Source organism: Monodon monoceros, unplaced genomic scaffold (assembly GCF_005190385.1).
Source record: "Monodon monoceros isolate NGI ecotype Baffin Bay Population unplaced genomic scaffold, NGI_Narwhal_1 Super_Scaffold_4, whole genome shotgun sequence".
Lineage (NCBI taxonomy): Eukaryota > Metazoa > Chordata > Mammalia > Artiodactyla > Monodontidae > Monodon > Monodon monoceros.
The window spans coordinates 76,225,660-76,253,366 of NW_021703781.1; the positions used below are offsets into that span (position 1 = coordinate 76,225,660).

At 46.0% G+C, this 27,707-nt stretch overlaps 1 protein-coding gene across 1 annotated transcript in view; it reads right to left on the bottom strand.

Annotated features, from left to right (window-relative positions):
* LOC114908456 (disintegrin and metalloproteinase domain-containing protein 12-like) overlaps positions 1 to 27,707 on the bottom strand; it is a 668,284-nt gene that overhangs the window by 124,654 nt on the left and 515,923 nt on the right. Inside the window, exons 7-8 of the mRNA XM_029244622.1 lie at positions 14,275 to 14,353; positions 1,122 to 1,198 (exon numbers count right to left, since the gene is read on the bottom strand). Of these exons, the coding sequence (XP_029100455.1) occupies positions 1,122 to 1,198; positions 14,275 to 14,353 (156 nt within the window). The remainder of the gene's footprint in view (positions 1 to 1,121; positions 1,199 to 14,274; positions 14,354 to 27,707) is intronic.

Sequence of the window (27,707 nt, forward strand, 5' to 3'; positions counted from 1 at the left end):
GTGTGGTATATTGTGTGTGTATGTTGTGTGTGTGGTATATTGTGTGTCTGTGGTGTGTATGTTTGTGGTGTGTGTGGTATATTATGTATGTGTCTGTGGTGTGAATGTGGTGTGTGTGGTATATTGTGTGTCTGTGGTGTGTATGTTGTGTGTGTGGTATATTGTGTGTGTGGTGTGTATGTTGTGTGTGTGGTATATTGTGTGTGTGTGTGTGTGGTGTGTATGTTTGTGGTGTGTGTGGTATATTATGTATGTGTCTGTGGTGTGAATGTGGTGTGTGTGGTATATTGTGTGTCTGTGGTGTGTATGTTGTGTGTGTGGGGTGTGCACCGAGGCTCGTTCTCCGCCATAGCATGCAGTACTCGCAGACCCACGGCGCACAGTCCCGCATTCCCTGGGCTGCCGTTGTCCCGGGCCCTCCGTCCTTCCCTCTGCAGACCCGCACTGTGGTGGCAGCGGCCAAAGCAAAGCAGGACTTTGAGGACACAAGCTGCTAGTTCACAAACTAGATAGATAAACCCAGTCAAGAGTGAGGCAGCTGGGAATCTGTCAACAGACTGGTCTTCCTGGGGAGCCCACAGAGCCCACCGGGCCGGTTGCTGCGACTGGAAGGCGGGGCTGGCTCGTCCTCGGCAGCAGAAGGGATTGTTTCCTGCGTCCGGCAGGGGCCCCTGCCACACAGGCCTGTACTCAGCTCACCTGGATCTGTGCTCAGTCAGCCCCTCACTTTGTGTCCTAGTGAGAAGAGGCCCTTTTCATTTTTATTAAGCAAGCAGCTGAAACGCTAATACCTAATGTCTTATTTTTTTAACACTGGGAGTTGTTTGGCATCGAGCCACAAAAACAAAAGATATTCCCCAAATCCTTGGCTGCTGAAACCCAGCCAACCTACCAGGCCTGAGAACAGCCTTGAAAGAGGAGCGGCGAAGGAAGGCGAGCTGAGATGGGAGTGGGGCGGGGGGGGGGGGGGGCGGTGCCCTCCACGTTGCCGGGCAAGGGCTCCTCGGTTCTGCCAGGCAGGGGCGAGGTCCGTCACTCTAGTGCTTTAGAGCGGTTGGAGAAGGGGGTGGTCTGCGGTAGCTGTGCTTAAGGCCAGAGCTGCCACTGTCAAGGTCACTTACCTGAGACCAGAACAAGTGCTGAGACTGACCGTGGAACCAGAATAGCCCTGCACGTGTCCATGGTAGTAACAGTGACCCTGAAAGGAGGAGAAAGTCGGCTCAGTCATGCTGTCTTCTTGCCCCACTCACAATAAACCAATGGCCTCCAATCACCTTGTTTGCAGCTACAGAATTTCCTTTTGCATAAAATGTTGAACCAGCCAGCGGTCTTAATGTTTCATGCCAGCCCCACGTGACCCAGCCAGGATCTACGGCAGGAATATCTGATTTACTTAGAGATTATCAACAGGGTTTCTAATCGCATCCCGGTTCCATTCTCGTCTCTCTGACACCCTTCAGGAAAGCCCTGATGTGGAAGGTTTTACAAACTCCAGCAGCTGAACAAATCACATTGCCATTTTCCACATTACAAATTGTCTTTTGTAATGAGATGAGGAACCGTGTGCGGTAATTAAGCACACTGTGAAATGCAATAAAATGAGGCCAAATCTACGGCTTATGAAAACAGAAAAGGCTATGAGAGGAAGGGGGTGAGGAGAGATAGCGGGTACCTCGATGAACTGCCCAATTGAGAGCAGAAAGACTCTCTTAGCAGGAGAGAAAAATAGGAAGGTTTTCTAAGACCAAAGTCCTTGGGTGACATGCCTGCAATATTCCATTTCTTTAATAATGTCACTTGCAAAAAGAAACCACGGCACGGACACGTCCTTAGTGAAGATAGATAGCTGTCCGGAATCAAGGTTAATTTTATTGTTGAACAAATGTTATGTTGCAGAAGCCTCAGTTAAGTGGCTCGCTGGCAAGAAACGCTAAGTGCACTTAGTGCTCCTCATTCAAGGCCTCTGAATGCCAGCGGCGTGCGGTCCCGAGGCAAAGGGCTGCGTCTTCTAAGGGACAGGAGAAGTGGACACTGGGGTTTCAGCCTCAGCACACAGCTCCTTCAATCAGGACCACAGTTAATCACTTTTTCCAGGGCAGGGCAGGGTGTCCAGTTGTCCTGCCTGACAGGGACAACATTCCAAAGACCACCTTGACTTTGCTAAGAAAGAGGGCCGGATGGGATTGAGTGGCCAGGGAAATCCCATATCATGAAAAAGGGGCCAAGATGATCTCTTTGTCACTGAACAGAGGACAAAATTTTGGGATCATCTGAAAAGGCAATTACAGGAAGGGAGTGCTGTAGTACATTTGTTATTTTGACTTTTTCTTATTGATTCTGGAAGTTCTTTATATATTCAGGATATTAATTATGTGAGAAATGTCTTCTTAACTGACTTACGATATCTTTTATTGTATTTATTACAAGAGTTTCCAATTCTTATACAAATTTATGCATATTGTGTATTGCTTAAGATGGCTTTCTTCAATGTTATACATATGTCCTCTCTTATTTTCTTCTATTTCTTAGAATTAGTTCTTAAAATTAGTTATTTAATCTAAATTGGAATTCATTCTTGTGGAGGTATGAGGTTGGAATCCAACCTTCCCCACAAACTAAGAGACAGCTGTTCTTCACCACCATTTTCTTTTTCTTACTGATTTGAAATGTCACCTTGTCAGATATCAAATGCCCACATATGTATGTGGCTCCATCTCCATGTTCTCCATGCTGGTCCACTGAGGCAAACCTCCATCTGTCCATTCCTGAGCCAACACCACACTGTTTTAATTCCTATTATTCTATAGGAACATTTTGATATCAGAGCAAGTTCTCTTTTTTGATTGTGATTAAATTCACATACCATAACAGCCACCTTTTAAGAGCATACTATTATGGGTGTTAGTGCATTCATAATGTGGTACAGCCATCACGTCTAATTCCAAAACATTTTCATCACCCCAAAAGGAAACCTCACACCCATTAGCAGACAATTCCCATCAGCCACCCCTGGCAACCACTAAACTACTTCCCGTCTCTATGGATTTGCCTATTCTATTCATTGCATTTCATTTCACATTAAGTGGAATCATACAAAATGTGGCCTTTTGTGTCTGGCTTCCTTTACTTAGCATAATGTGTTCAAGGTTCATTCATGTTGTAGCAAGTATTAGTACTTCATTCCTTTTTTTTTTGCTGAATAAAACGACACTGTAGGGATATGCCAAATTTTGTTTTCCCATTCATCGGTTGCTGGGGATTTGGGCTGTTTCCACTTTTAGACTATTATGAATAATGCTGCCATGAACATTTATGTACAAGTTTTTGTGTAGACATATTTTTTTGGTTCTCTTGGGTATATACTATGGGTAGGTATATGGTTATATATATATCTGTAAGTGGGATTGCTGGATCTTATGGTGACTTTGTTTACATTCTGAAGTACTGCCAAAGTTTTCCCAAGCAGCTGAACCATTTTACATTCTCAGCGTATGGGATGAATGTATGAACTTGTCCACACCCTCACCCACATTTGTTATTGTCTATGATGTTGATTACATCCATCCTAGTATGTGTGAAGTAGTGTCTCACTGTGGTTTTGATTTTCATTTTCCTAATAACGTAGGACGTTGAACATCTTTTCACATGCTTATTGGCCATTTATGCATCTTTTCTGGAGAGATATCTGTTCAAATCCTTTGCCTATTCTTTAATTGTTTTTTTTTTGTCCTCTTATTGTTAAGTTTGAAGAGTTCTTTATATACCCTAGATTCTAGACCCTTACCAGAGATACGATTCGCAAATGTTTTCTCCCATTTTGGGGGTTGTCTTTTCGCTTTCTTGATGTCTTCTGTAGCACAAGAGCTGATCATTTTGATGAGGTCCAAGCTCTCTATTTTCTTAATTTGGTTGCTTATGCTTTAGGTGCCATATCTGAGAGACCCTTACCTAACCTAAGGTGATAAAGACTTACACCTATGTTCTAAGAGTTTTATAGGTTTAGCTCTTACATTTAGATGTTTGATTCACTTTGAATTAATTTTTGTATCTGCTTAAAGTAGGGCTCCAATTTCACTCTTCTGCATGTGGATATCCAGGTGCCCTGAACCATTTGTTAGAAAATGATTCTTTCCCCAATTTGTCTTGGCAACCTTGTTGAGAGTGAGTTTTCTTTTGATACTATTTTTTCTTCAGAAGTTTCTACAGTATTATTGCCTATTTTCTCTTTCAGGTGAATTTTAGAATCAAATTTTAAGCTCTGCAATAATCCTTTGAGATTTCAGCTTGACTAATTTGAATGTAGAAGTCATTTTAGTCAGGATTTGTAGTTTTCAAATAAAAAGTTTTTCTATTCATATACACGGTATGTCTCTCCACATACTAAGGCCATTTTTACGTCCTTCTGCCTAGTTTTAGATGTTTTTATTTTGAACGGCTTTGGAAAGTTTTCACTTGGCTTATGTCTAGGTATTGTATAGGCTTGTTGATATCATAAATAGGGTCTTTTTATCTATTACATCTTATACACGGTTATTTTTAATGTAAAGGAAAGCTTTTTTATTTTTTAAAGTTGATCTTGTATCAGAGACTCCTGCTGGGCCATCTTATCAGCTTACAATTTGTAGCATAGCTTGGATTTTTTATGTTGTTGACTATACCAGCTGGAAATAATGACATTTTCTGGGCCTCCTTTTTGACCCCCATACAACGTTGAGGAGTGGGGTGGCCCGGTGGCCAGGGACAGAGGTGGGAGAGGGGATTGCCCACAGAGGGAAAGCACACGCACAAACATGGGCAGTGGGGGAGGGGGACAGTTCAGGGAGGGGCTTTGTCTGCTTGGCTGGGAGGTTCAGGCGCGGAGGCAGACTCACTGCCCCATTTCTCCTCTGGTGAGGGTGTCCTCTTCAGTGGGCACGTGGCCCAGGGAAGGGGGCACGTGGCCCAGGGAAGGGGGCACGAGGGATAGTGCTGGGGGACACTGCCCAGCCAGCCGCCAGGCATCCAGCCAGGCCATGGGGGACCCTTGCTGCCAGCCTGCCTCTTCGGTTTCCATGGGAAGTAACTTTTGAAAGGCTCCATGGTTCCCCCACTCTAGGTAACTCTAGCTTTGGGTACTTAAGGGAGTCATGATAACAATTCTCTAAACGTGGGGAGGTTGTGTAACTGGATTGTAATGCCCTAGGGCATCAGAGCAGCCTGGTCCCCTCTGCACAGAGTGGGGGGATTTCAGCCCTGGGAACCCAGCAAACATGTTGGAGCTGAGATGACTCAGGAAGTGAAGGGACCCAGTTAGGCTGCCTGGGGGAACGAGCACCACTGGTTTTTGACTTACCCATCTTTGAGGGTCCTGTACATTAAATAATTTGCTCCATTTTAGATAACTGTGAAATATTGCTATAGGAAACCAAGTATTGGTTAAAAAATCAAAAACCAAATGGTGACAATAGTCTTAATGACCAACCTCTGAAATTTCAAACTCATTTATTCTCAGTGTCGATTTACTTTGTAATAGATTATTTATCGAATGTGCTTTCAAATTAAATACCCAGAAATATAAGCTTATTAAAGAATGAGCTGAGAACAAATTAGTATAAAATTAATTTCCAGTTCAACAACTAGGCTGCATTATTGCTTATAAAAGAGGAGGGGGTGAAGAAAAAAAAGAGGAGCGGGTGGATTCTAGCTCTTGTACTCTGGTCCTTAAACAACCCCAACTCTCTTAGTCAGTACCAGAGTTAACACCTCATTTCTTAGCTCTAAAACTACCTTCTGTTCACCTTCAGACAGTTGACTAGCAAGCCCATTGCTCACTCTTGACTATTACTAGAACTCCAAGTTCCAGATCCTCCAGGACAATTGCAGTCTCATGAAGTTTTGTTTTTTCCAATATGATTAACTAAATGTTTAAACAAATGTGATTTGGTTTTCATAATATAGAAGTCATCATATAGATAAATTGACAAATCAGAGAGACAGACTCATCACACTAGATGTCACATAATTGGTTGGGGAATTTGACCATGGGGAGTGGAGGAGATGTACGTTCCTACTCCTCTGGGGGGCTTGATCCCCTTTGGTGGTGGCCAGGGTCGAGAGAGAGAAGTGCAGGCAGCATCACGTGGGGGCCAGCAGTGCCCACTCAGCAAAGTCTCCAGGCGAGTGTGTGTCCCCATGTCTGAGGGCCAGGTTGCCTCCTACAGACTGATGTTAACAGGCGGGAACCTGCCAGGCCTTGTAGATTTGCAAACATGTGGCCTGTTGGATCTGGATGTGGCCACACCTGTGAGAGATGCAGGCATCCATCATGCCTTGGAGGTCTTGGGCCCCAGGGCCCACTGGATCTGTCGATCACAACAATTACCCTTGCAAGCCTCCCCAACTGCATCCCCTCACAATTGCCTCAAGAGAGTCAAACCATACCGTCTCTTTCTTTCTCTCATGCTCACGTCTCTAAAGACGTGGCTGAACAAGACATCATCTTATTTGCACTGTCGGCTTAGTTCTGCTGATCCAATACATTCTCTTTCTACCAGCAAAACATAACAGAAAATAGTCCCAAACATGCATAACCACAAAATTACATCTTTTCCTTTACAAAACCTCTAACCATTTATTTTATATACTTATTACTTAACCTAATGCATTTCCCCCCTCCGGTAAAATAAACTCTCCTTCTGTTTAATACTATCAATCAAATATAATGGTGGGGAAGAGGATATAGAATAAGAACACTTGAGCTTGAAAATAGTAGCCCTCAACTCTATGCCATACGGGAAGTAAAATAAAAATTCTGTGACCCAACTCTCAGTGGACTAGAAAGAAAGGAATTTTATACGCTAAATGGCTAACAAAAGTGGCCTGACCTCGTGATTAAAAAGGACCTGTGAGCAGACAAATTCCATTAGGGAGTAAGCTGAGCGAAAATTATTTTCCATGTTCTTTTCCTCGGGAACTTTAAAGGGCCTCCCCCGCTATATGCAATGTGACAAACTGTCTTGATTTAGCATTTGAATCGCACGGTGTTGTAGCTGGAAGGGAACTTCAGGCCGTCCAGTCCAAGACCAACCTTCCCTGAACAGATGTGGAAACTGAGGCCCTGACTGGTTAAATAACTGTCTAAGGTCACAGAGCTGGTCCATGGCAGATTGGGGACTAAAAGTCAAGCCTCTCATCCCCAGGCCGGACAGCTCCCCTCCACATCTTGCTGCTATGAACGTGTGCCCTCGCGATGAAAAGTTATCACCTAAAATCCAAACTCGGACAGAATACTTTTTCAAGTACAGCAGAGCCTCATCACTCAGGGAATCCGAGGAAAGTAAAGTCATTTCCAGGCTCAGAAATATCTGCAGATAGGAGGGGTGTGAGGGTGAGTGAGTGTGTGTGTGCACACGTGCATGTGCGTGTGCCTGAGCTGCTGACCTGCGTTTCAGCACACCTACGGTCCAGCCTTTCCTCCCCTGTATGGAGCATCAGGCCCCCACATACCAAGGGTTTGCTTGAGACTAAAAGAAGGTTATAGCGCATTCAAGCAAAAGTGACTCTGCAGCCCCGTGTGTTTCTCTGACTGAGTGACATTACGCTTTCCCCTGAGAGTGTACGGGACGGATTGTTGAGAAGTAAATCAGCACACCCATGCTCCCTAGGCCATGTCTGCTCCCAGCTCTAACAAGAACCGTGTCTGCTTAAAAGATTGGGAAGGACCAATCTCAGGGGCCGCTCACGTTACTTTGCGGTGCTGGCATTCGGCAGGAGAGAACGCAGCTTACAAGACTGTGTTCACGATCTTTGGGAGTACCCTGTAACCTGGGCCGGGAAACAGCACCGCTGCGCTAGGGAGCGCGCTGGACCGATCTGGAGTTGGAAGTCTTGTGCTTTGAGACTCAGTCTCTATTTTTAATTTGTAAAACGTGATTAACACTTGCTGCCCGGGGTCTTAGGGATCGAATCAATCTGTGAAATGTGTGTCCTTGTCACAGATCTGGGATATGACAACATGTACTTAAACCCATTATGCTGTAAGCGCTCACTTTTCTAGAAGCCTGACTGTGCGCCAGGTTCAGTGTCTGTTTCGTGTTCACAGTCCCGGCTGGTTCAGGGCTCAAGCTGGGATTTTAGCCTGGGCAGGCTGCCTCCCTGGCTTCTGAACCCACCCTCTACACACACTGCTTCCAGGCAGAAGGCTGTCCCAGAGCCTCTCCTGACACCTTTAGAGAAGGAAAGTCACCACACCTGGAGCTCCTCTGGGAACTCATTGCACATTCCATGTGGATTTGGCTTTTCCATTGTTTGGCTCCTAAAGCATCTTTGCCACGGGTGCATCGTGTTGTCTGTGGTCAGACGGTATGTTCCTTGAGGATGGGGAATGTGGCCCCCTCCCTCCTGTACACCGCCACATGGCACTAGACCTTACTCAGTTCCACTGGACTTCAGAGTGTGCCCTCAGCAAATTCCCAGAGGGCTTTCTGCCCCTCCCTGTATCCCAGGACAACAGGTCAGCAGAGCATCCTCTGCTCTCCCCAAGAAGTACCCGCTGGGTCTCTCTCTTTGCAAACGAACGCCAGCCCATTCCTGAATCCACCTCGCTACAGTTTTATATACTAATTCCACAACACAAGCAGCACGGCCGTGGACATACAACAGACACACTCCAGTGTTTTGTCTGCATTATCGTGGTTAGGAGCTCAGATTCTAGACTCAGGCTGTGAGAGTCTGAATCCTTATTAGCTGGGGGCTTAGTCTAGTTACTCAAGCCCTCTATGTCTCAGCTTCCTCATCTGGGTGTAAAAATAGCAAAAACTGATTTATTGTGAGGATCAAACAACAAAATGTATGCAAAGCGCTTTGCACAATGCCTGGCATGTTACTTCATGTTACATTGGGCACTCAACAAACATTTGTTGTTGAATGGGTGTATAAATGAATGAGTGAATGAATGCATGCATGAAAAGGTAAGGTATGTCACCATGATGGAATGGGAATACTGGTCTCAGAACTTCGGACTCGATGAAGGAGGCACTGAGGAAGCTCTTGATGATTTGTGAGGACTGAAACACAAGTGCAAAAGGGAAGGGCATAAATAGAAAGATGCTCTAGAAGGATCACGTAGGCAGGAGTGGTGGCTGGATTAAACATAGGTGAGATGAGAAGTGGGGAGGAACGTCAGGTGGCCATGACAATCTTCCAGCCGAGGAGAAGGGAGGAGCTGAGCTGCAGCAGCAGGTATGTCAGTGGATCAGGAAGGGGGGAAAGATGGCTGTGAAGGTGGAAATCAACACAGGACACGGCGAGGACCTGAGGGGAAGAGGGGGTGCGTAGTGCCTTGGTCAGTGGGAGGACGGAGCAGCCTTCTGAGACAGAGGCAAGCCCGGAAGAGCGGATGAATTAGACGTGCAGAGAGTATGGAGATGTTAGGGAAGTTAAGTCCATTTTAAATCATTTTTTAAGAATGTGATAACAGGCCTAGCTCGTACCTGGTACCTGTACGAGACGAGAATGGTCTCTGCCTTCCCTCCTACCCCCAGAATCATCTTCCATCCTCTTCAGGTGCCCTCTAACAGAGATGGAATGTAGCTGACTCTCTAATACCCATTTGCCCTGACATGTTCAGTCCTAGCCGATTGTAAAAGGTTCTACTCTTTTTTGACAGGAAACACATTTGCCGTGGAAATGAATGGGATGTCACTCAAACAATACTTTTGATCAAGATATGGGATTTCATGCCTGTCTGACGGTCCAGCCTCAGTTAATATTGAAGGTCCCCTTTGGACATCTATTATAGGAAATGTTTTCATAAATTTTTTGAATGAGAAACACATACAACAAATGGAACCCTTCAGGTGTAGAAGGTCAGATCTTTTTCCTTCTCCCCATTTCCATGCCCATGGTCCCATCAGCCATCTCCTCTTACCCGGGCTTTGGGCTCTTCCACGAGAGCCAACCGCCTGAACTTGCTGGATCTCTGCTCTTGACCCTCTGATGACCTTCAAGCTGCAGCCAGTGGAATCTTCCAAAGTCTATCCCTAGTTATGACATCCCCTTGGTTGACACTTTTTAATGGCTTCCTCCTCCATGACAACCAAATTGTCACCTTGGCCTCCAAGTCCTACATACTCTGGTCCCTGTCAAATTGTAGACATTTCCCCACTTCCAAGTAAAAGTTGGCATCAGCCAGAAATGTCCTTCCCTTTCCCATCCTCTGGTTCATGCCTCCTTAAACTTCAGATCTTGGTTCACATGTTCCTTCCTCCATGAAGTCTTCCATGATTCCTTAGACTAGATTAGGCCCCTTCGCCTTTCCTTCGGTGCACTTAGCACAGATTTTAATTTGGTCTGTGATTCTTGGAATAATGTCAGTCTCTACACTCCAGCTCCATGTGGGTCTCCTGTCTGTTTTTATCGTCAGTGGGAGTCACAGGGCCTGGCACAATGGGGATGCTCAGTTAACATGCATGTAATAGAAGGATGTGTTTGGGCCAAAGCACTGACAGCGTTTAGGAGACTTTCTGGAGGGCATTCTGGCCTTTCTCAGAGTTGTCTTTTGGGATGTAGACAGCATAAATATCATGGGCATTGTCTCCCACAGGCCTTATTAAAAGAGACAGTATAAGACATAATCTTCCCTTAGATGTGGCCAGCAAGGGCTTAAGCCACAAATATTTCATCCTGTCAGGATAATAGAGAGATAAAAGACAGGGGATCAATTCCAAAATTAAAATCAGCCGCTAGTTTGCTTGTCAACCAGCTTACACTGATTGTTGAGAGATTAAATTTAAAAAAGAAAGATGCTAGTGAAAAAATGGTTCTTATTTTATATATAATTTTAAATTTAGGGAAATCCATTGTGTGCTGACTTTGGGGGAAAAGGGGATGAATCAGCACATTTCTTTTTGTTTCCCAGCCTGATTCAGTAGAAACAAAACCTCCAAAGCTGCATCTGTGTCCTCACCACGAAAGACAGTATGAGGCCCTGAGCTCCCCTTAAAGGGTTTCTGCTGGAAGATGGGCTGTCTAGGGCTAAGGGTTTTCTTTAGTGAACGAGATTGTTCACCCATCTTTATAGTAACGTGGCTGACAGCTCAGAACAGGCACTCCAAGGAATGGGGGAAGGTGGCCCCAGATTTACGAGAAAAGTCATTGTTTTTCTAATTGTAAAAGCAATATATGCTTGCTGTTTCTGGAGGTTTCGGGGTGCCAATTAACCCAGCCTCCAGTTGGTTCACCTACTGAAGAAAGATTCGAAGAGTCCAATGAAGATCAAAATACACTATGAGCTTAACTACTTCTGAAAGAGGGCTTTCTGGTATATTCCATCAGAGGACACAACTTAGGTCGGCAGAAGTGAGGCTTCCTGCAATTTCTAACCCTCGTCTCCCCTCATCTCCCCACCCTGCTCTCATTAGCCAAGGCTGAGGGCCCATCTTGGTGAAGCTGGTGCTGCAGGAGACCATTGCTTGGAACACTCCACAGAGGGGCCCGCAGGGCTCACCCACACTCGACCAAGGGAAGACAGCAAGGCTAGCTCATGGCCTTTCCAAGGCAGGGGCTCTGCCCCTTCCCCAGTTAGCAGGGACCAGCGGTTGCCAGGACTTGCTTCCTCCCGTCCTCCTCTCCCTGAGAAGATGCTTCCATGGGGAGGAGTGAGGGGGTGAGTCGGGGTGGGGGGAGGCGTTTGCCTGTCTATACAGTGACCTCGTGGAAAGATGAGAAATGTAACCTGTCCACCACCCCATATATACATCAATCAGCCCAAACAGAAAAATACGGAGTCTCCACCGGAGACAACTACCATCAACATTCCAGTGTCCTTCCATCCAGGCTGTTTTCTAAGATGCCTGGATTTATAGCCTTCAGCCTTCGCAATCCAAGTCCCAAACAGCCCCAGTGGCTGCTGGACCCTCGTTTATCTAGTCCTCCATTTCTTCTTCTCTCTTATCATATGTTTTCTTCCCAGATGAGAAAAAAGGACCAAAAATGCCCTAAGAAGAGGAAATTGGTCAGGGAGATGGAGACAGAAAACATGAAACTATTAAAATAACTTTGGAAGAATGTCTTACATCTTCTAGATGGTCTGTAATCAACAAGCACCTTCACTATCATCTATAAGGGAGATTTGGAGGATGTGAGCCTATTGTCAAGTATTTCTAGGATCTCTTTTGTCTGTTTCTATTTGGAACAACAATTTACACTGTAAGGAGAGCTTTTGTGCTAATTCTAGAGGCGTATAAATGACATCCTCTTAGGAGAAAAAAAGAGAAAAGAAAAAGTCAAATGAAGTCAGGGCACCAAGGATTACTTATATCTCAGATGGACCCTCAGGTCTTCTTTTGTGGCCTCCACCCTTACCCTGTGCTCCAGGGCCATACAGCTATCTGCCCACGGGACACCTTTATTACACTGTCCCACCACAAGCTCAGTAGGGACAAATCTGTATTCACTGTCCCTTCCGCCTTCTAAAACCAACAATTGGTCCTTAATGACACCACTGAGAAACAAATTGCCCATCCCATGGCTTAAGCAGAAGGGGGAGCATTGTTGGTGCTTCTTTAGTTTTTTTTTCCCCCTGTATTTTCACTCTGGAATTTTTATTGGACCTATTCTGTTCTCTTTAAAATAGTTCAGATTCTTCTCTGACTTTTCTATGATCTCGCATTCCTGGAGGTGCTAATTCTCATTTCCCTTGTCATTTATGTTGGCTTTTGTTAATCGTGTGTTTTGTAATTTTGATTTTGGGTCATCTTTGATAATATTCTTCTTCTTCTTTGTTTTTGACGTGGGAATCTCAGGCACCCTGGGCTGTAGAAATATCCCTACAGAACTATTTTCAGTTGACTTCAGCTTGGGCCCATGGGACGCAGGGTTGCTGATTTGGGACCAGTTCTGAGGTCAACATTTACTGGGAATTCCATTCCTATGCTGGTATTAGAAATTTGAACACCAGTCCACCCCATTCCAAATATACACTTTATGAGGATAGCTCGGGTTTCACTTTCTCTATTTTTTATGAAATCTTTGTTCAATCCAGGACACCTGGAGACAATTCTCTCTGTTGCCTCTTCTCTGGACTGAAGTTTTACTTGTCCTTTTCTTCACAGAGGAAGCATCTCTCCGGGGCCCCAGCCTTCGCGGGATTCTCATTTGCAGACGCCCACTTCTTTGGTCCCAACCCCCAAGCACGGGGTCCTCTCTCTGGGTCCTGAATAGCCCGTTGGGGTCCCGTGACCTCAACTCACCAGCTTAGTGCTCTGAGCTTACATCCCTGGCTTGTTTCTGCTTCCCAGGGATTTCTTTGACTCTCCCAAGCTTGGTCAGGCATTAACAAAAATTCTGCCGACAATAATGGCTACTTGACGACATTTCAGTTGTAAATGTAAAGCCTTTCTCTAAGCTTATTCTTTTTAAAACGAATACCCATAGCTCTTTATTTATTTATTTATTTTTTGTGGTACGCGGGCCTCTCCCGTTGCGGAGCACAGGCTCCGGACGCGCAGGCTCAGCGGCCATGGCTCACGGGCCCAGCCGCTCCGCGGCATGTGGGATCTTCCCGGACCGGGGCACGAACCCATGTCCCCTGCGTCGGCAGGCAGACTCTCAACCACTGCGCCACCAGGGAAGGGAAGCCCCACCCATAGCTCTTTAAAACAAGTAACCATCCTGGTCCTCAGAGGGCAGCAACTCTCTTTAATGCCCACATTCCCACCTGGGTCTGAGCACACTAAGCGTCTGTTCAGAGGAATAAATGAATAAAGTTCGCATCTTGTCTAAGTTACATGTGAAACTTCAGATACTAGAAAAGCTAAGAGGTGATAAATGTCACATTCCAGTAACAACCATGATCTAGAATCATATGGACACGGTGGATACATTTATGAAAGGTTAAGCAGAGTCAGTTTTCCTTTGAATTTCTTTAAGGGACTTACAAGTTTAATGCAGCGAAGTTCAGCCCAGGGGTGACTGCTTTCTGAGCCATCTCTAATTTGGGCTTGGTTTCCAGGAAGGATTTGCCCAGCTTAGCATCCCATGGTCACTGGCAGGTGGGTTCAGTGTCAGCCTGCAATCAAGCCATACCTTCAAGGACTGTCCTGGCACATGCCTGGCCAAAGCCAAGTTTTTCTGGAGTTATAATGCAGTGCCCAAACCGTAAGCAATGCTCAAACTCTTCTCGGGGTCTAAGTGAAAGATCTAGGCCTGTGACTTTGCTTAGAATAAAACAGCTACAGAGTTTAAGCACAGATCTGATAGCAGAGCATCATGGTGGTCCAAGCATGCATGACTTACTGTGTAATTTCGAACGAGGGAGACATCAGCGCCATCTTTCAGATAGTGGGTTTCCGTGAAATTGCTGGCAACGAGGCCTCTGTGGAAAACAAAACAACATAAAAGATGAGCGTAGAGTCGCAATGATACGTCGCTGGTGGATGTCTAGGCTGTAGGGTGGCATGGATCTGATTCCCTCCTTATTTTATAGATGACCTGCTGAGGCTCCCGTAGGGCCCTCACCTGTTCAGGTGACCCAGGGAGAGTCAGGATGAGACTCAGGCAGGTGACATTCAGAGGCATGTGCTTTGAACAGTGGCCCCCAGAGTACACGTGGTGCCCTACTCGCCCGCTCCCGCCTCATGCCTCCAACACACACAGGTGTGTGTGTACACGTGCACATGCAAACACGTGCACACACCCTGCTACGAACAGCACACGCAGATTTCTGAGTTGGGAGAACCGCCCTTCTGCAAGTCACAAGGCCCCACTGTCCAGAATCAGCAGCTAAGCTACCCGCTGGAAAAATAATTTTGGACCCACAATATTGGCCCTGCTAGTTCTGCAGGTGAGGGAGCCAGCTGTCAATATTAAAATGTCAAAGGATAGTTTAAAACAACAATGAGGGGCTTCCCTGGTGGCACAGTGGTTGAGAATCCGCCTGCCAATGCACGGGACACGGGTTCGAACCCTGGTCCGGGAAGATCCCACGTGGCGCGGAGCAACTAAGCCCGTGTGCCACAATTACTGAGCCTGTGCTCTAGAGCCCGTGAACCGCAACTACTGAGCCTGTGAGCCACAACTACTGAGGCTGTGCGCCTAGAGCCCATGCTCTGCAACAAGAGAGGCCCCCGCTTGCCGCAACTAGAGAAAGCCCACACGCAGCAACAAAGACCCAACACAGCCAAAAATAAATAAATAAAATAAATAAATTTACTTAAATAAAACAACAATGAAATGTTAGAAACAGTGCTGTAGGAGGTAAGGAAAAATGATTTTGGACACGTGGAAATACTGAATTTCTAAGATGACTTGGTAGAGAAGCAACACCTCTATTTACCCTAACTAAAACTGCGTGCAATCTACTACATCTTCACTGATGGTAGCAAAGCCTGAGTTTGTTTAGGTTTTAGACTATTTTGTGATTTCTGCTGTCATATGCACATTCTATCCTTCTCAACATCACTGCAACAAGTATTTCCTGTGCACCGACTACGTGCTGGGTGCTGTACCAGCTGCTGGGATATAAAGATAAATAAGGACACTGCCTGGTGAGGTGACAGACAAAACATAATACAGTGAGGGGAGGGCTGTCACAGAGGCAGGAACAGAGTCTTAGTGGGTGAAAGGACGCACAGCAGGTGGAGGGTAGTGAAAAGGGGAGGCTTTAGAGAGAACACAGGGGGAGTCAGCCAGGCAAAGGAGGGCTGGGAGAAGGGGATTCCAGACAGAGGATGGCAAGGCCAGGAGACCCAAGGGTCTGGAATCTGGGGAGCCAGGTTGGTGGGAAGCAGGAAAGAGCTCTAAACATCTCTGGATTTTATCTGTCTGGGCAATAACGAGTCGAGAGTTGTTTTAAATACTGGACTTTGCAGGAGGTGCAGCACGCAGCAATGATGCTGTCCGCCCTCCCTGCCCAGGGAATGCACTTTGCACCACTAGGTTCTGCTGGGGTCGCTCCACCCCCAGTCCCGAGATGAGTGTGAGACCTAAGCTAACCAATCTCTAAGCTTCCCTGCAGCCTGCCTGGAGCTAGGGTTTCTGGAGAAGAGGTCTTTCCTCTTTGTTCTCAAAGCTACACACAAATGCACTCAGGGCCTCCTTCGGCCTGGCCCTGGCTGCAGGAGGGTGCTGCCCCGGGGAAAACCCAGCCATCACCAGCTGCGACAAAGGACAGAAAAGAGGAAATCTTCCAGCTGCCTTGGGGGCCCACTTTGCCTCTCCTTTTCCTCAAGAACCCCCTCTCTTTTGCTTCAGCTGGTTCCAGTTGGGTTTTGCAACCGGAGTCCTGATAAATGTGGAAGGGAAGAAATCAAAGTGGCAACGCTGCAAATGTAACAGATGAGAGAGCGTTTCTTACAAAGTCAGATTTCTCAGACCCTCCCCCAGCCGAGTCCAGAGCTGAGAGTCGCCTCCCCGTTTTACATGGGTTTCGATTTATTTAGGACATGCCTGGTTTAAACCGGTTAGACCCTCACAGCGGGTCTGAGTTGCACTCTACTTAACAGCGGAAAGTGTCGGAAATCTAAAAGGCAGACAGCCTCTCACACTCACTGACAAAGCTCACAGACCCTTCCGCACCCCTCACGTTTCCCTCTGCTCAGGAGGAGATCAATCTGGCTGGAGGAGGTTAACCTCCCTGCGGCTTTTGGCCTCAAATTCCCATCTCCTAAGCGTCCCTCCTCGGGGTGTCACAGGGCCCCCGGGGCAGGCTCGCTGCCAGCAGCCCTGCCTGGAGGTCAGAAGCAGAGGAAGGAGGGCGGGCAGGGGGGGTGATGGGGGTTTGGAGAAGGAGCTGGTGGTCGTGCTTCACGTGGCCGAGAGCTTCAGGAAGGGGTAGGAGGCTGGCGACCTTGCCGGGGCAGCTGCAGGGGTGGGCCCAGGAGGTGGGGACAGGGGAGATCATGGACATTTTCCAGAGGGTGGTTCTAAAGGGGAGCAGAGAGATGGGGTGTGAAGAGGCGAGGGGGTCATCTAAAGGGACAGGCTGGAGAGATGGGGGCAGAGAGGGGCAGGCGGCAGAGCTGCAGAGCAACAGGTGGCCGGTGCCCAGAGCACAGGTGACAGCGAGGACAGAAGCCATCGCCTGAGTGAGGTGGGACCCGTCAAGGCCTAACGGTTTTGGTGAAGGAGGGAGCTTAGTAAGCTTCAAGATCACAGAGAAAGGCGAAAAGGAGAATTTAATATAATTGAAATTATGATTATTTATTAATGCTTTACTATTCAATAATCATTTTATTTTACTTATCTCTTATGGATAATTTAGTAATTCTGTTCCTAACAATGTTGGATCCTCCTTTTGGACAAATCAAGGTATATGAATATACCTAATACTAAGAACCGTAGTACAAAGAGGAGGAATTTGTACACCAAAGACAGAGAATTGCAACGCTTTCTAACTGAAAGATGGATGTCCGAGAAGATGATTCCCTTCACAGATGAGCAACACAGAAAATCTGTCTGGAAAGCCGGAGATGTGGGAGGATGAACATTTGGTAGACTGCAGTCAGCGAGCTGGTAGACACCAAGAATGTGGGGCTTTAATGGCAGTAAAATGAATGATGAGGTTTTAAAATGTCACTCAGGCCAGTAAGACAAAGACCCACGAATATTTCTGCCTAAGGAGCCCCACTGTTTTTCATTGTGTCCAAATGCCACTTAAACAGAAGTACAAGCGCCATCATACTTTGAGCTCTAGCGAGTTCTTCAGTCCTATCCTATGTCTCCTTTTATTGACAGAGTTGAAATGGGGGCTCCTGAGGACAGCCTGAGAGTGTCCCCCTACAGCTAAGACACTGAAGGACACACCCCTTTTTGAGTTTTCCTCAGAGTCTGGAAAAGAAACGCCAACACAGCTCAGACACACTGATACCACTGTGAGTGGCACGTTTTCCCACACGGAGCCCAGATGGGGACTGATGCTCCGTGAGGACGGAGGCTCGGCCTTTCCCATAGCAGCCCCAGGATGGAGAGCTCAGAAAATCCAGAGCTTTCTCAAGCCTCAGTTTCCCACGAGGGACTGGAACAGCAGACGGAGGGAAGCCACATGGCCTGGCCTCTGAGGCCAACGCTCTATCCCGTGGGTCTGGGAACTGGGACTTGGACATCCCCACACCGCTATCAGAACCCATCCCCTCTCGACTCCAATATCGCCTCAGTGCCAGGCGGTCCACCACATGTTTCCCTTAGGCTGTGAAGAGCCCAGGGCGGTGACAGTGTCCAGGTCCCACGCTGGGGTCATACCACTGCCCTGCTGAAAACCCTTGAACGGCTCCCCATCCCACTTGGATACAATCCCAAAGCCTTCCACCACCTCCCAAGTGCTCACAACCTCACCCTCCTAGTGCATGACGCCTACCTTCCTTGTGGCTTGCTCTCCCCCAGCCAACACGCCTTCTGCCTCATTCTAGAACATTCCATACCCTCTCCCCCTTAGGGCCTTTGCATTTGCTCTGCCTTGTGCCTGGACCATCCTCCAGCTGGCTCTTTTCCATCCTACAGGTATGAGTTTAAACATCTTTGCAGAGGGCCCTTTCCAGGTCATCTGATCTCAGTAGCCTCCACCACCAGCATTCTCCACATCACAGACCCCCTTCGGTTTCCTAGTTTGTTTATTCACCTGTTTATTTATTCATCTATATCCCCTCAAGAATTTAAGCCAAAAGAAGGCTCTGTGCTCACTATGACCCCAGCCCAGGCACTGTGATAAGCCCTTTATACGTATTGCTGGATTCTGGCTCTGTGGGTTAGCTGCTAATTTTATCCCAACTTAAAAAGGATGCCGAGAGACAGGGAGGTGAGCTGACCTGCCCAAGGTCACACTGCATACGGTAGCATCCAGGTGGTTTTGCTTCAGAACTTGCTCTCTTACTGTGTGGCGCTGCTTTTGGGGGCTGGCCAAGGATAACTGCTGAGTGCCTGCTATAGGCGCTGTACCAGGTGCTGGATAAATACATGCTGAGCGGGATAACGGATGGATGGATGGGTGGGTGGGTGGATGGGTGGACGCATGGATGGTTGGATTTGAGGGGAATGCTACAGGCACACTCTCCCTTTGTCTAGGGCTATCCCCTCCCAAACCCGGTAACACGTGACTCACGTCCCTCTTAGGTACCATGACCTGCCAAGGAGCCATGGATGAAACTGGGAAGGCACGCAGTCAAAGTTTTCTGAGATGCATGCCTAATTTAAAAGGGGCTGGAAGTCAAAGTTCCCTTGAGAAAGCTGAGAAAGGTGGGTGGACAATGGCCATATTGGAAATGTGACAGCAGTGGACCTACTTCCCTTAGATTTCCCCAAGGAGAAAATCCAATTACATGGATTCTGTATGTCAGCAAATGGAGACAGAAGATGAATGCATAATTTCATGAGAACATTCTTTTTCTCTGCTTATTAGATTACCTGATCTAACGAGGCATTCCGTTCCTCTCTAGGCCAGAAAATAAAATGCCAGGAATTGATTTTCCTGTTTTCCATTTGTTTTCTGTTGCAAGTGACACCTCAATATTCTCTCATTTCGCCAACATTTATTGTGTGGGACACTGGGTATAAGACCCCAAGAGCTCACCATCGAGTGGAGGACAGACCCAGAGAGTGATCAGAGCCCCGTGACAGAGATACACCTAAAGCACTGTGGGAATTCAAGGAAAGGCTTCTAACCCCGGGGAGGAGGTATCCAAGTGAGTCATGCAAGATGGGGAAGAAGGAGTCAGGCTGAGAGGGGCTTAGTGAGGTGGGGAGGTGGGGAAGAAAGAAGAGAGCATTCCAGAAAAAGTTACTACATCCTCAAAGGCATGGAGGCATGGAGGGTACAGGAACAGATGCTAGTGAGGGATGGGCACAGGGGATGTAAAACTCTATGGTGTTTCAAGTTGTTGAGGTACAGGGTTTGAAGTGGGGAGACGTGCTGCTGTTCAGATCGGCAGGTTGGGGACAGGAGTCACTGACTTTATCGCGCGATGGGGAACCGTGGCAGTGACCTGAGCAGATGAAATCTTTGGAGCTAAAGGCCCCTCTGACAGTCGTGTAGATAAGGCTCTGAGGGAGAAAAGACAAACAGGCAGTGGGAAGGTTAATTAGGAGGCTGGTGTGAGCATAAAAACAAAGGGTCAGACCAGGACAGGAGCCTTTGGGATGGGAAATTCAGGAGATGGGCAGAGTTAGGAACCTCAGCTGTCAACTGAGACGGGTAATTCCTAAAGGAGGGAAAGAAGAGGGTGAGTTCAGCCTTGGCCGTGTTGAGTGTGAGGAGCCTGAGCCCAGTCTTTTAGATATTCCAGCAAGCAGCCGACTCTGTGAACCTAAGGTGTAGGAAGGGGCTTGGAGTGAAGACAAAGATGCAGACGCTCATTTTATGGCTGAGTAATATTGCATTGTATATATGTGCCACATCTTCTTTATCCATTCATCCGATGATGGACACTTAGGTTGTTTCCATCTCCTGGCTATTGTAAATAGAGCTGCAATGAAACGAAACTGAGTTATCTGTAGTGAGGTGGATGGACATAGAGTCTGTCATACAGAGTGAAGTAAATCAGAAAGAGAAAGACAAATACCATATGCTAACACATATATATGGAATATAGGAAAAAAAATGGTCAGAAGAACCTAGGGGTAAGACGGGAGTAAAGACACAGACCTACTAGAGAATGGACTTGAGGATATGGGGGGGGAAGGGTAAGCTGTGACAAAGCGAGAGAGTAGCATGGACATATATACACTACCAAATGTAAAATAGATAGCTAGTGGGAAGCAGCCGCACAGCCCAGGGAGATCAGCTCGGTGCTTTGTGACCGCCTGGAGGGGTGTGATAGGGAGGGTGGGAGGGGGGGAGACGCAAGAGGGATGAGATATGGGAACATATGTGTATGTATAACTGATTCACTTTGTTATAAAGCAGAAACTAACACACCGTTGTAAAGTAATTATACTCCAATAAAGATGTTAAAAAAAAAAAAGATGCAGACGCTCAGACAGCACACGCTTGCTTTATGTGAGGACGAGTAAAATCTTTTCCTTTCCAGTCGACGATTGTGTTTTCTGATTTCAAAGTCTTTGGATGGATAGGGCTTAAAATGATCATTTAGAATTTACACTGAAACACTATGATGTAGATACCGTACCTCCTTATAAAATCTGTTGCATTTCTGAAATGATTTCAGTATCGAAATAAGAACCATTACGCCCCAAACTGCTTCTTTTAGAACAATGTTGAAATGATCCTACTCTAAATTTACCATTGTATAATTTAGTTATATTGTTAAATGAGGTGGATTTCACCAAAATGACACAGTTTATTCCCCAAAGCATAGGAAAGCAGGAAGAAATACCTGCTCAGTTTTACATCTGAAAGGGAGCCCTTTCTCTACCCCACCTTTGGAATGAGTTAACTATCCCTCTCTTGTGCTCTAACAAGGTTCTGTTACAGAATTTCCCCTGTTCTGTTCTGTTTCTTGTTGGCTTGTGTTCGCCCACGTTGGGTTGAGCTAAGGGGCAAAAGCTACATCCCGAAGCCTAGCATGATGCCTAGCTCACAGTAAACGCTTAACCCATAAATAGAGGGCACAAACTGAATCGTTATCACAGAAAAGCAACTCAGTTTGGATAGAATGTATTCAAACGAATTGGATCAATGAAAAATTGAAAGAAATTTCTTTCATTTTTAAAATTTCTTACTTCTCTTTTTGGTTTGAAATTGTTGTCACCGAACGTGGAGGGGGTGTGGGGGGTGTGGATAATCACATTCACTTCCTTGTCATTTCAAGAGTTCCCAGTGCTGTCAGGACCACCCTGACAACTTGACCTCAACGTTAGAACTGCTTACATGAGAGAAACAGGGAAAGGAAAGCTTAAAGATTGGCATCAATTACCTAGAATCTGAAAATCTCGTTGATGACATGTCACCTTTCTCCCATTATTTCTTTGAAGACTCTGCGTCTGGTTTGTGGGTTTAATTATTCTATGCAACATATTCAAGCAAAAGCATCATAAGACAGCTCTTGTTTGTCAATTAACATCAGAAGGCACTTCAGATACTCTCTGCAATTGAATCACACAAACACTGGAGGATTCAGTGATCTTCCTAGTGAAACCCATTTGGTGTTCAAAGGATCCAACCCAGTTTTCTGCTGAAGATTTACTTCACCGCAAGTTATTATTCCACAAATTACAAAATCATTCATATATAAATTTGGGTAATGGTTTTCTTTTATGAGAATTTGGAAGTACAGCTACAAAGACTTTCACATGAGGGATAAACTGCTTGGAGCGTTAACAAAACGCAGCGCACAATAAAAATTATAATTAAAAATCATGATCAGGATTTTCCCAGTTACTAAAAAGAATATCCTTTATTGAAAATTATCTATTCCTCAACCAGAGCTAAGTAAAGATAGAGAAAAGATTGAGGAAAAAAGCCAATATGTACCCAGACCGGATTCTGGATTCTTTCATACTCTGGAAGAACTCACTCTGTTTTTTAGTGAAAACGCTAGCCTGGTTAGAATCATGGGACTCTGATGTCATTGGATGTCATTGGATCTTCTGGACTGTTTTATGGAGAGATCAGACAACTGAACAATTCCCTATAAAGACAGTGCATTGAGGTATGAAATGATAGGAAGGAAGTGGAAACTAAGAAAAAGAATCAGAGATGTGGTATTTTCTACATCTGAGCTTTGGTTGAATCTCTTTCAGAATGTGGTTTTTGCAAATATTTATGGTTTTTGTTTTCCTTGTGGGAAGAGTCATCATAACCTGTTAAATAGCTTATGCCCTGGGTTCTTGATTTGGGGAGTGAAAGCAAAGCACCACTGCATCGCCATCCCCGTCTTGTCACCTTCATCAGCTTGTCCACCTCCCTCCAGCTCCTGCCTTTTGTTGGATCAGAGTGTGTCGGGCCCTGGGCCACCTGCTTGTCAACTGCACTTTCTTACTCTTTCTTGGCAGAGACGCTGTGTGGTAGGGACTGTTATCAACTGCCTAACCAGGAAGAGGAAAACACTCAGAGAAGTGAAGTGATTTGTCCAAAGCCGCATAGCCGGGCTGGTAGAGACTGAACTTGTCTCTCCTTGGCTCCAAAGCCAGCCTCATCCTAACCACTGGTCAACACTGCCTTGCCAGGAAGACATGATTCTGAAGGTCTGAAAAAAAAGCAGCAGCAAATCATATTCCCTCTTTTTCTGAAATCATTTTTCCCACAATGCTAATGGGGCTTATGCTGTTTCTCTTAGCACTCAATTCAATTTAGCTATAAAATTCAAATTATTTTTGGTTACGATTTCAGCATTTTGGGATCCCAACAATTTAGGGATCTGTACATCTGTACAAACAATGAAGCATTTACATTTGGTTTTCTTTTGTTATTTTCCATTTACTAAGAGACTCAAAATGATCAAAACAACTTTTTTTTCCTGGAATTAAAAAAAAAAGTTCCCTTTCTCCAGCTCTTTCTCATTTAGTTTCACAAACCATAATAAATAAAACTGTTGATACAGCATTTTAGAAACTGTAGGGGACAATTACGTTTCCTGCAAAATAATTTCTTACTATACTGCTTCCATTTTAAGTCACAAGTACACAGAATTTTGGATCCAATCCTGTGGCACTGGCACTGAAATATGTTGCTATTCCTGACATTTCCGACTATTCAGATGACCCTCTCCATTCATGAAGTGAACAGATTACATATGCCACTGTGGACAGTTTTAGACTCAGTGGAAATCTCTTTAAGAACAGCAGGGCTGATGTGCCAACTGCGTTTTCCAGCTGGAAGATGAAAGCACGTGAAAAATGGTGGGTTCCTGCCTTTATAGCTCCACAGCTGTCATTCTACATGGGCCTAAAGCTTTGGGCTACTTTCCCCCCTTTTAAATGACCATCTGTGTTTGAGAGTCTTTTGCCTGTGGGCTTACAACTGTTCTAGGCTGTTTTCTTGGGGGGCTGTGCCACGTGGCTTTCGGTATCTTAGTTCCCCGACCAGGGATCGAACCCGCCACAGCAGTGAAAGCACCAAGTCTTAATCACTGGACCGCCAGGGAATTCCCTGTTCTAGGCTGTTCTTGATGTGATAAGACTGTCTTCATAGTATGAGATCTATCAAACCTAATTAACGTAATTTTTAGAAAAATAGGGCTGTAAAACAGGAAAAGTTGAAAACCCAGTAAACTATTATTTCCAAAGGTAAATAAAGCCCCACACCCACTTCTCTCAGAAAGGATTGCAAAAATAGATTCTATAGGTTAGCTTCCATTGTGTTCTTCAAACATCACCGCCAACATAGGCAAAACAACCGTTCTTTTTAGGCTTTAGAACTTTCCTCTTCCTTTTGAAAAATACCAGTTGGCTGTAATAGCAGCAGCAGTAGATAATATTTGTTTGAACTCTTTACTAAGCAAAAGCACTTTATAGGCATTGTTTTATTTAACTTTTACAACAGCCATAGTCGGCAGATGCGTTTGGAGATGAGGAACTTAGGCTCAGAGAGGTTAAGTGACTCATCCATGGTTGCACAGATAGTACTTTATAGATTATCTGATTTTGCCGTCCAAGCTCTTCCTGCCACACTTACACACTTGCCTTTTGTGCTCATCTCCCCTTAAATAGACACTGTATTTAATATGCCAATACCTGACTTTGAAAACAGTTAGAAATTGTAGCTTGGCTTGGGTGGTCCGTCCATTTCCCATTTATTTCCATGGGCTCCAAATGGAAAGGCACGGTTAGGAATGATATGCATCAGGATTCTGTTTACACCTAGTCGGAGGAATAATCACGTAAGTGTGGTGATTTTATGTGTACTGGTGTAGGGAAGGTTGACACTATTCCATAGAGAGGCGTATGAAAATTTCAGTAGTGCAGGTAAATGAAGAATCAAGCCTATTTATATTTACTCACTGGTGCTAACCATCATTTGAAAATAATCAAGTAAGTTTGACACCAGAAGCCGAGGCAACTTTATTCATTTCCTAGTTGCCCATCTTGCCCTCCACGCAGATGGTATTTACGAGCTGCTGCTCACCAACCCCCGTTTGGTCCACATTGTGCAGAGACATGTTACAACCAGTGGTTCTTTAAATCTTTACAATAACAATGTGAGGTTGGCATTCTGGCCATTTTACAGATGTAGAAACTGAGGCTCAGAGGTGTTAGGACATTTGTCCAAGGTCACAGAGCTACCAAGTGGCAAGAGACTGAGGCTGTTAGGTGCTAACATACATTACACCCAGCCTGTGGCCATCACTTGTACGTGGAAAGACATGCTTCCCTCCCCTCCAACAAAACCCTTGATTGATTATTCGAAGGACTGCTTTTACCGAATTGAATAACTCAATGGAGGGCACAGAGGGACTGAAGCTGAGAGAAGAGTCTCCCCTGGGCTCAGTGCTACAAGGTTTGGTGGGGGGGGGGTGTTCCTTAATCAGTTTTGGGGGCTGTAGCCTCTAAGGCAGTTACCGGCTCCCCAAAGGCTTTCAGTCAATATCTGTGGAATGCTTGGGCTGATGATATATTTCCAAGTAATAAAAATTTGAAGGTAGACAAATCTACCTTCAAAATACACCTTTGGCAGCAGAGAATCAACAGTGGTTGAGGGCAAATCTGGTTCTGCCATTTTCTTCTCTTGTGACCTTGGGCATAAAATTTGACCTTGTGTTACTGGAGTTTCCTCATCTAAAATGGGAATAATAGGACATCCTCGTAGGGTTGTTGTGAAGATAATATACATTAAACGCCTATAGCCATGTGCTCAATGAATGTAAGCAATGATTATTTTTAGTAAGCTGGTCGGCTTCTACCAGTCTCCCCGCCCATCCCCCTGGTCCAAGTCACCGTCTCCCACACCCGCCCTTCTGTGATGGCCTGTATGCCAGCCTCCTGTTTTTACCCTTACCCCGTTCCCATCCAGATTTCACACGAGCCAGACTGTCAAATTTTTAAAATAAAAACCAGATCACATCACTCTCTCACTTAAAATCATGCACTGCTTCTTCCAGACCCCAGAATCAATTTTAACTTCCATAGAGTGGACTGCCCCCCTGCCCTCCGGCCCCCAGGTCCAGCTCACTTCACTTAGGCGCTGTTCACTTCTATCCTTCTTCTCTTAGTCTGGAACATTCTTCCCTCTTTCTCTGCCCCGCAAAGACTACTAGTAGCCCTCACCCTAAATGGCGTTTCCTGGAGCAGCCGTCCCTGCCTGACCCTTTCTGTATCTCGTTCTCCTTTGTCGCCCCTCTTGCAGGATCCTGCTGCTTCTCTGCTCATCACATTGACTGCTTATTTGCTCTGTGACTTATTTGAGGTGTGCATCCCCCATTAGGGCAGGGGCCTCATCTGTCTGATCCCCTCTGTATCGTCAGCCCTTAGATTCGGGCCTGAAACACAGGAGATGCTCCATGAAACATTTTTTGAAGGAATGTAAATATCAAGAATGAGAAAAATACATCAAAGGCGCTCAGAGGCAATACTGAGTCATTATGGAATTGCTGCTTTTTTAGGGTATGAGAAAGTGTTTCTTCCTACTCCCAAAACCAAAAACCACCACCACCCCCCAAAACACACACACACACACAATCTCACAGATAAAAGATGCTTTGACCCTTAAAAGTTCCGCCACCTAGAACAGATCTGGCCTTTTCTTCATAGCGTGGAACAAATAATATACATTTTTTTTTTAAATCTTCAATGAGCATTTTCTCAATTTGTAGCTTTAAAAAAAGTCTAGGGCTTCCCTGGTGGCGCAGTGGTTGAGAGTCCGCCTGCCGATGTGGGGGACGTGGGTTCGTGCCCCGATCCGGGAGGATCCCACATGCTGCGGAGCGGCTGGGCCCGTGAGCCGTGGCCGCTGAGCCTGCGCGTCCGGAGCCTGTGCTCCGCAACGGGAGAGGCCACAACGGTAAGAGGCCCACGTACCGCAAAAAGAAAAAAAAATTTAAAAAGTCAGATTTATTTGGAACCACCAAATCAAAACACCTTTAAATCCTTGGACTCACAGCTTTAAACCGGAAGAATAAGACGACTGGTCTGCACGGATGGACCTTCGTCATAGCCGATACTTGAGGGGCTTCGGGTGTCACCTGGCATCTTCCACTCGGCCCGAGGCTGGGAGCCCAGCAAGGCTGCAGGTCTGATGACCTGGGAAGCTGTTCTACAGAAAGTTGGATGCACTTCAGCCCGTTTTTCTCACCCACATCGTTCAGTGAGGAACTTTATTAATTGGTGCTCTGAGGCAGAAGAGGAGATGTTCTTGGCCCCAGCAACAGCCAGCCCGCCAGCTCCCAGGCAGACCTGCAGACCAGCCAGCTGGGCTCTCTTAAACACTGACCTACACGGAACCAAACTCTCAGAACGTGTGTTCGATCAAATGTGTTCCCTTCTGCTTGCTCAAAGAGAGTTCTGCTCTGCAAATTTTCATACCATCAGCACCAAGAGAGAGAAGCCAGGAGTGACCAAGGGTAGGGAAAAGGACCCTCACTTTTCAAGCTCCCTAAATCTGCCATGGAACTGCTCAGACACCCCTGCTGATGCTAGCAAGTGATGTGCTTGGGTTTAAAAATGGGTGTCTTTTTCCTTTTTTAAAAAGGGCCACCAGGTGTGAACCTGGGTGTGTGGAGCCCAAGTCACTGACACCACCCCCTTTCCTGCTCTGAGTCTGACAGAGCCCCAAATGCCATGGATTTCTGCCAGCATGGAGTGGGCACCAATGCCCATGAGAGACCTGTTTAAAAAATACAGATCTT